Raw genomic sequence first — 9,291 nt, 5'->3', positions numbered from 1 at the left:
TTCAAGGGACCCTCCATGCAAAGATGTTGAATGACAATGCCTGATTCTTAACGGTACCCTTGAAACCTTTGTCTGAAGTATCAATTAGATGGAAATGCTTATAATTTTGAAAACTTTTTGTTTTCAAACGTGGTTTCTCAAAAAAAACTGATTTGCGCATTTCTACTTCATGAAAACAAATATGAATCATCAGAATTAACACTTTTACACTTATAGATTAACATATCTTCCACATTATTGATCAGATAAAAATTTCAATGGTACCGTTGTGAATCGGGCATTGCAATTTTTGAAGGATCACATAAAATTACGCTTACAGTCCCTTTAAGTTAAAGGAAAAAATTAATTATGCTTTATAAAAAAATTACCATTAAAAAACTTCTTTCGCGTAAAGTTACCTAAAAACACCCAACTGACTAGATATTAAGAAACAATGAGTATTGTTGTTTATTATTAATGTTCAATTATTGAATCGATCGCCAATAATCAAAATATAGCGGGGTTGTTAAATAAATAATTATGTAGATCGGCGGTAAATTGAATCGATCGGCGGCGATTATTGACTTTACCAGCCATTATGGAATCGACGGGGATAAAAAATATTACGAGTAATTTATGGAAAATTTGTAGGCTCAAATTTAAAAACTCTATCCGTTTTGATTCCCCAATCAATCGAGCAATTCAATCATTTTCTTAATATAACTATTGGACATCAAATGATCGTTAACATTGAACATAAAAACAACATCAATGTGAGTTTCATCATTAATTATAATCTTCAAGCGAATTATTTTTTGGCAGATTTTTGGAAGCTTTACAAATTTTGAATTTCATCTATAAAGTATGGCAATTAAGAATGTGTTATTATTAAATTGTTTTGACTAAAATCATAATTATTACTTGACAAATACAAAGAACAGTAAACACTACAAATATTATAAATAATTATTTAAGGAACTAGTATGTCTGATTCACAATGATACTCTTATGAAAAACCAATGTCTGATCATGGACAACTGAAATATCCTTAATTGTTCAGCTAAAAATGTAGTGTAAACTAGAGGAATCTATGTAAGAAAGTCACCAGAAAAAAGTTTCTGGAAATAAACACTTTGGCAAAAAAAGTCCCAATTTTTTTAAGTCTTAGGACAAAATATCACTGAGTTTTAGATTCCTGGGACTTGTGAAGATGAGGTCAAGTCAAAGACGTTTTTTAATAAAGAATTTTTTTCTAATCATCTGCATATTGAATATATCCAGGGGTGTGTTATATCAACTGCCCCTTTTTGCATGGTTGTAAACATCCTTTTCTACTAAAATAGGACTTTTTTCCTTCAACATTTTTGTATAAAATCATTCTGAGCTGGGAACTTTTGAATGGTGGATATCGGGATTAATGCTTAATCCATTCTTTTTCTTAATCTCCAGATTAAATAATGCTTGTTCTCCTCTTTTATTTAATCTCCAGATTAATTTACTGATCAGGATTAAGGATATTCCATTCTAAAGTTTCCAGCTCTGGAAACAGAAAAGAATTCCTAAATAAAGTCTCAAAGTGGTAGGACTTTATTTCCAAAGACTTTTTATTTCAAGGACTTTTTCCACGGGACTATTTTAGTGCAAAACTTTAGGACTTGTTTTCCGAAAAAAATTTTCATAGAATTTTTTGGCAGTTACCAAGCTAAAATAAACACGCTGTACACTTACGTTTTCTGGCACTCAATTTTTTGCTAGAAAAATAAATATATCTCTGTCATCTTAGATCAGAATAAGGTTTAAAGGGTAACATTGTCAATCGGAAATACCACTCTAGAACTTGAAGTTGATTTGAAATTACGTGAACAGTCCCTTTAAACATAAGATTAGATTGGATGAACTAGTGGTGGTTGTTCCAAGTGTATACCTCAGTTTACATTAATATATGCACTACAACTTGTTTACATTAATATATGCAGTACAACTTGCTTTTATTAATTGCTAGAGGAAATCAAGGATTGAGCTTGGAGAGTGTAGGAAAATGGAGGAAAGGAAGGAGGGTTTATAAATTATAATGGAGGATGGAGCATGGGCGTTAAATGTTAAAGGACCGGAGAATGGAAGAAAAGTGTTAAGCGATGGATGGAGGTTAACAAATTAATGAAGGATGGAGGCTAAAAAATGAAAGTTGGAGGTAGCAAATTGGAGGATGGAGGTAAAAAAAACAGTCAAGGTTACAAACTGGAGGATCGGGGTAAAAAAATAAAGTATCAAGAATGGATAATGTAAAGAAAATAAAGGATGAGATTGGAGAATGGAAATTGAATATCAAGGAATAGAATGGAGTATGGAAGAAAAATGGAAGATAAAAAAGTATAAATAAATGAATAAAGAATTAAACACAAGGAAACATTTCTAGTACGATGATGGGGGGGGGGAAATGACAGGAAAAATAAAGGAAAAGAATTAAAAAACAAAATTAAGAAAAGGAGGCATCAGCGGAAGAAATGAATCTAGAACTGGAAGAACTCTAGAGCACGAAGAGAAGAAGAAGAACAAGAATAATTGCGCTTGAAATTGTTCCAATTGCCATCCATTGTCGCCGATCTAAACATAAATTTGAAAACATCTCATTTCAACAAAAAGTTAATTATTTAATTGAAGAATAAAAAAATATCCATTTTTTTAATTTTCCCAATTTAATCATCTTTTGAGATGGAAATCCGAGAATTTTTTTACAGAAACATCGCAGTCAAACTACGTTCTAGATATGTTCTAGATGTTTACAGATAATAATGGTCCTGTTTAAGTTGCAAAATATTTAAGATCAGGCCATCATAATTAATTTAGAACAATAGAATATTTATAAAAAGTTACATTACAAGAAATCCGATTTATCTGGGAAAGCAATATGGTTATTTTTTTTACCGAAAGTATTTTTTCTGGTCAAAGGGACATCTTTAAAGGACAATAAAAGGGTTTTCACGTTCAAATGTGTAAACAATCCGTTTTTATAGTTAATTAGCACGTTACCGTTTGATAGATGAAGAACTTTTGACATTTTCTTCATTGTAGCATCAAGCCTACTGTCAGCATGCTCTATCTCAGCACCAAACTCATCCAGCATCCTACAAGGAATCATAAGGAAATGAAATCCTACACTCACCAAGTTCAGAAATAAAGCAGTTCAATTTTTCACCGCTAGAGGTCTCGATACAATAAAATAGAATTTAGTTCAGTATTAGACCACTGGATTATAGATGTCATTAAAGCTAAGGATTGTAGAAGTAATTTCAAGTGATCCTTCATTTATTTTGGTAGGCTTCACAGCTTTGACCGAAATATTCTTATTTTTATTGCAAAAACGCATATTATTGTTCATAGTTAGCGAGACAATCATGGGTTTCTCCGTCGTCAAAGATCAGACAAATGTTTACAGGGTACCGTCGTGAACCGGACATGCCACTCTATAAATGGAGGGTCACTCTACATTTGCATTTAAACAATTTAATAATATATAGCATTCTTTATTTCCCAGTTTTCAATTATTACTTTAGATGAAAATTAAATTTACTTACACTGCTTGCTCGTCCAGTTCATTCGAAATATGATGCGACATTTCCCTACAATCAATCAATCATATAATATACATATATATCAATCAACCAATCAAATACCAAATGATTAATTTGCATAAAATCTATCAATCAATCAATCCGTTGCATACATTCAGAATTATCAATTTGTCCACAATCAATCTATCAATTAACCATTAAATCAATCAATCATTAAATCAATCATTCAATCAATCAATCAATCAATCAATCAACCAACCAACCTACCAACCAACAAACCAACCAACCAAATATTTAGACTGATTAATTTGCCTAAAATTACTTTATCAGTTGCATATTAAGAATGATTAATTTGCCAAAGTTAGTCAAATAAATTGTCAATTCCATCAATCAATCGAGCGATCAACTAATTATTAAAAATTATTCATTCCAATCAATCAACCAATCAAGCAATCAGGTAAATATCAAGAATGATTAATTTGCCTAATAGTGCCCATAGATCCACTCATCATATCTATTGTCTCTTCCTAAATATTTTAGATCTTTTACATAAATTATTAATTTTTATCATAATCCATTAATTTTTATCATAATTCATTAATTTTTATCATAATTCATTAATTTTTATAATAATTATTTTTTATCCTAAATTATGAATTTGTTGGCAATCAAACTCTTTTCTATATATTATTTCTAATGGGAAACGATAAAGTGTATCGTAATCTTAAAAGAGGAAAATTTGATATAATCTCAAATGGGAAAGAAAAATGTATAAAAATAAAAATTTGTATACAATTTTTTTTTAGAAAACCTTAATAGGAAACAGAAAAATATCTAAATATCATTTTTTTTATTTAGAATTAATGCGCAAAGAGCCCTGAAGGCCTTGTTTAAAGTGTTTTACCTGCCGTCTTATAGTGAGATTTTGCTGCTCCAACCCGACAATATATTCTCTAAATATAATAATATATACCCCCAACTGAACTTCTGACCNTTTAAGTACTAATATATGAGAGAATGTACATGAGAGCATGTTATTGTTATTGTTTTTGTTATATGAGATAATGTGCATACATGTACATAAGAATTAGTACCTGTACATGATTTTCTGGAGAATTTATTTGTTGTTTCATCTGTTTAACTTCTTCCTTCGTTGATTCAATAAATCCTAATCAAGGAGAAGAAAAATGAGAAAAAATAAATCTATTTTGTTGTTTCTCTCAAATGAATGGGATTTAGGCATAATTTCAAGTGAACTTTAATTCTACAAAGCGTCATGTCTTATTCACAATGGTAGTCCTTAAGAGTGGCATGTCTTATTCACAATGGTAGTCCTTAAGAGTGGCATGTCTTGTTCACAATGGTAGTCCTTAAGAGTGGCATGTCTTATTCACAATGGTAGTCCTAAAGAGTGACATGTCTTTTTCACAATGGTAGTCCTTAAGAGTGGCATGTCTTATTCACAATGGTAGTGTATAAGTCTTTAGCTGTGTAATAGTGGGAAGATATTGTGGTTTTCTCCGTAAGATATTTATACAATGTACAAAATCTCTACACAACAATTCAAGGAAATCGTAAGGGAATATTTAAAATGTTTTGAAAAATGTACTAGGAACTAAAGTTTATTATAATTTTTTTTTTACAGTGAAGTAAAGGGAATTTTACTGTACCAAGGGTTACCAAGACCAATACCATACGTCAACAGCGAAGCGAGGGATGTTTTGAAGGCAAAATTGGTCGAGAGAACCCTTAATTGTCCCAAGGGAAGTTAAGTAACTTAACGTCCCTATGTTGGGGGAATCGAAGGTTCCAGGTGGTACAATCATAAGGAATCATAAGGAAGTGAAATCTGCAAGAGACCCCATTACCATTACAATACCTTTCCTAACTGCCAACTCTCCGCTGTCAATCCGGAACTTGGTCGGATTCTTCTCTACAATCTAAACAAAATATCTTCTCTACAATCTAAACAAAATATCTTCTCTACAATCTAAACAAAATATTTTTTTTAATCTAAAAAAAAATAATCTCAATCTCATTTTAACAATGTTCCAAAATTCACAATAAAAATACATCAAGCAATAAAAATAAATCAAATATTTTTTTCAATTAAAAAAACAAAGATCTTAATCTCTTTTTATCAATCTTCAGGAATTCTAAGTAAAATAAAACTAGCAAAAAATAATTTGTCAATTGGTCAATTTCGGAAATCTATCAATCAAACATTTGATCAGGCTTTTAATTTTCATATATTTATTAGACAATCAATCAATCAAGCAAAAATATGAATCAATCAATCAATAAACTAATGAACCAATCAATGGACCCATCGATCAATCAATCAATCAATCATTCAATTTAATAATAAATCAACCAAATACTCAATCAATTAACCAAATAATCAATCCTTCAATTAATCAATCAATCAAACTATCAAGCTAACAAATTATTGAATGAACCAATAAACCAATGAACCATTCAATCGACTAATTAATCAATCAATCAATCAATCAATCAATCAATCAATCAAAAAATTAACACCCCACCTAACGAATGAGTCTAGATTCTGTACCTGAACCGTATCCTCCAGGTCCTCTAAATCCCATTCTATAGATCTCAAAGAGTTCTTTAGCTCTGTGATAGTCCACTCCTCTTCCTCATTAGATCTAGATAAATGTATGTAGATAGAGATAGATAAATATAGATAGATAGAGATAGATAAATATAGATAGATAGAGATAGATAAATATAGATAGATAGAGATAGATAAAGATATATAGAGATAGATAGAGATAGATAGAGATAGATAAAGATAGATAGAGATAGATAGAGATAGATGGAGATAGATAGAGATAGATAGAGATAGATAGAGATAGATAGAGATAGATAGAGATAGATAGAGATAGATAGAGATAGATAGAGATAGATAGAGATAAATCAAGATAGATTGAGATAGATATAGATAGACCTAAATAGAGATAGATCTAGATCGACCTAGATAGATCTAGATAGATCTGCTAACAGAAAACCCCCTCCCTCTTTCTCCCATCCCGTTACCCGTATCCGGTTCCATATTATCCTACATCCCTCTCCACCTGGAGAACAGATAACCTCCCCCCTCTCCCTTCCATCCCTATACATGTATTCTGTTCCACTCCCCCGTCCCCCATCCTGTCCACCTGGGGAACAGATATCCCTTCCCCTCTTCCTACCATCCCTATACCTTCATTCTGCTCCACCTCCCCGTACCCTCTCCACCTGTACTCTGCTTTTAGTTTCCGACTTTCACAGTGAACGGACGTCTCTGTCCAGTCCATACAGATATTCTAATCGGAAGCACATGCCTATGTTTCTCTAGTACGTGACAACAGTTACAGGGTGTCAATAAGTAGAAAAATGGCAAGCAACGGAAAGTCAAGAAAGTTTAAGAAAAAGAACAACATTCAACCAAACTCTGAAGCTCAAGTAAAAAATGAAGATATTAGTATTGATTTAATCCTGGAGAAACTCAAGGGTCTTGGGTTTGGGGAAAAGGCTGACAAGTCTCCAGATACATCTGATATTGGCATCGTTTTCAACGAACTCGTTAAAGCGGTGCACATCCTAAGACAAAAGTGGAAGATCTAGAGAGTAGAAGTGCCACAAGCGATGAGGGAATAAGGAACAGAGAAGCAAATGATGAGATTGATGAAATCAAGCAGCGTCAACTAAAGGGTTCCCTGCTCCTATCCTGTTTCAAGTAGTCCTTCACTCATCAAATCTGATGAAGAATTAGGACCCTTCCATTGATTGATCACGTGACAGATATCATAAACAAGAAATACAAGGTAAAGGTACCAAGAGAAGATGTACAACCTGTCATCGTCTGCCCAGTGGAAGTAAAAAAATATATAACGTACACAGTCTCAGAACGGAAAGAATTAGTCGGTCTTTAGATTACTGGTATGATTTTTCAAACCTATTTGCAATAGTAAAACTTCACTAATTTACTGCGAAGATTTCTAAATCTAGACTTTATAAAAACAAAGAAAATGTCATTTAACATTATTTCATTTCAGATTTTTTTTTAACACTCTGTAACTGTATTATTTCAATTAACATGTTTAGTTATCTATTAGTCTCACACTCTGATCTCACCCTGCCACAGATCACCTGACAATCTCCTTCCTTCCAATCAACTTCTTACCTATCCAAAACATATATCAAATCAAATCAAATCAAATATATATACTTGTCCCAAGCCAAAAACATAGAAAATATCATATTTTAAAACATATTTATAAACTTGAGACGGGCAGGCATTGATAGCCAGGGGCTGTTTAACACGCAGCCTCCCACTGAAGTCAGTTTTTGCAATGATGCTGACTTGAAGAAGAGGTGCTGCTGGATGTCATGCTGCTCATGGGATGGAGGGAGCTGGAGCCACTGGAGAGGATACAGTTCATAAACGTACAGGAATATTGATATGTGTAACCAATTATTTTCAGTATGAATATTGATATGTGTAACCAATTATTTTCAGTATCGTTAATTAACTTCGGGCCAACCACTCAAAACAACCAACCCTGGTTAGGCGACCATCCCTATACCTGTGTTCTGCTCCACCCTCTCCCCACCCTCTCCACCTGGCGAACAGATCTCTTGTCTTTTCCAGCGCCTTAGTCACCTCACTAAAATAATCATGTAATACAGAGAGTCCCAAATAATATTGGTTTTTCTTCGAGCTATATCGCCAATAAACGCGCATTATGCTCGAAAAATCTGGTGTTTATTCAGCAAGAAAATTTTTAAATTATATATTTTTGATAAGTATTTTAAATCTCAAATTGGAGCTGTAAACGATCTGATGTTGGACACCCTGTTCGTACAGAAATATTCAAATAATTGTATGAGGGGCTAGTCACGGCCCAATACAGAAACGTAAGGGGGGTGGGTAAAATATTAAATATACTTACGGTTAATAGCAATATCAACAAAATAATGGGTATATTCCTACAGAACGATTTTTGGACCCTCCTATCAATTTTGTACATGGATCTTACAGAAAGTGTCTTAACTAACCTAAACCGTGGCCGCAGCGCTCGGCCCAGAAAGTGTCTAAACCGGTAATTTCCTAGAGAACGATTTTTGGACCCCCCCCCCTCCTATCAATTTTGTACATGGGTCTGACAGGAAGTGTCTTAACTAAACCTAACCCGTGGCCGCAGCGCTCGGCCCCCTAGCCTGTCCTAGCCGCAGCGGCGCTCGGCACAGAAGGAGTCTTAACTAACCTAACCCGTGGCCGCAGCGCTCGGCCCCTTAGCCCATCCTAGCCGCAGCGCTCGGCCCAGAAAGTGTCTTAACCTAACCTAACCCTAAATAACAAAAAAATAAATAATAATAAATTTGCTGAAAAATAAATGGTCAAGTACAAAATTGATAGGAGGGGGGGGGGGGGGGGGGGCTGGGGGGGGTCCAAAAATCGTTCACTAGAACAGAACCAAACGTCCTTTAACTTTTCCAGATTTCAGATAATTATTCTTCAAACATGATTATTGAGAATTTCGTCATTGATTCATAAGAAAAACAATCAATATATGTTTAGTAAGTTCTTTCTTATAAATAATTCTGTTGTACTTACTCTTTCACAACGAAAAAAGGATCTTCTAACGACATTTTTAGGCTTTCCCCTGAAAAAAATAACATTAAAGGTTTGTTAAATGTACTTTTTTGGTAGAGATAATTTTGTTTTTATTTTTGC

General features: G+C 33.3%; 1 protein-coding gene across 1 annotated transcript; it reads right to left on the bottom strand.

The window, feature by feature from the left end:
* Positions 1–849: 849 nt before the first annotated feature.
* Positions 850–9,264, bottom strand: LOC111701661 (syntaxin-6). Its single transcript, XM_023473052.1, has 11 exons — positions 9,172–9,264; positions 8,141–8,221; positions 6,124–6,217; positions 5,431–5,491; positions 4,646–4,719; positions 4,456–4,530; positions 4,035–4,078; positions 3,555–3,599; positions 3,010–3,104; positions 1,708–2,583; positions 850–966 (listed from the first exon to the last, which is right to left on the bottom strand). Exons 1-10 carry the CDS (start codon positions 9,234–9,236, stop codon positions 2,507–2,509), a joined length of 711 nt encoding a protein of 236 aa, XP_023328820.1. The 5' UTR covers positions 9,237–9,264; the 3' UTR covers positions 850–966; positions 1,708–2,506.
* Between the last annotated feature and the right edge of the window lie 27 nt (positions 9,265–9,291).

The sequence above is a fragment of the Eurytemora carolleeae genome, unplaced genomic scaffold (assembly GCF_000591075.1).
Source record: "Eurytemora carolleeae unplaced genomic scaffold, Eaff_2.0 scaffold294, whole genome shotgun sequence".
In the NCBI taxonomy this organism is placed as follows: domain Eukaryota; kingdom Metazoa; phylum Arthropoda; class Copepoda; order Calanoida; family Temoridae; genus Eurytemora; species Eurytemora carolleeae.
Note: the sequence above shows the minus strand (reverse complement) of the source record. Positions and strands in the feature narration are given on the sequence as shown.

Bases quoted from the DNA above. Each gene is read 5' to 3' on its own strand.
- LOC111701661 (XM_023473052.1), bottom strand. From the start codon at position 9,236: ATGTTATTTTTTTCAGGGGAAAGCCTAAAAATGTCGTTAGAAGATCCT. The intron at 8,222-9,171 runs GTAAGTACAACA...TGATTATTTTAG, and splicing joins CCTTTTTTCGTTGTGAAAGA to TGAGGTGACTAAGGCGCTGG. The intron at 4,531-4,645 runs GTACTAATTCTT...TCAGAAGTTCAG, and splicing joins CTCCAGAAAATCATGTACAG to TTGGGGGTATATATTATTAT.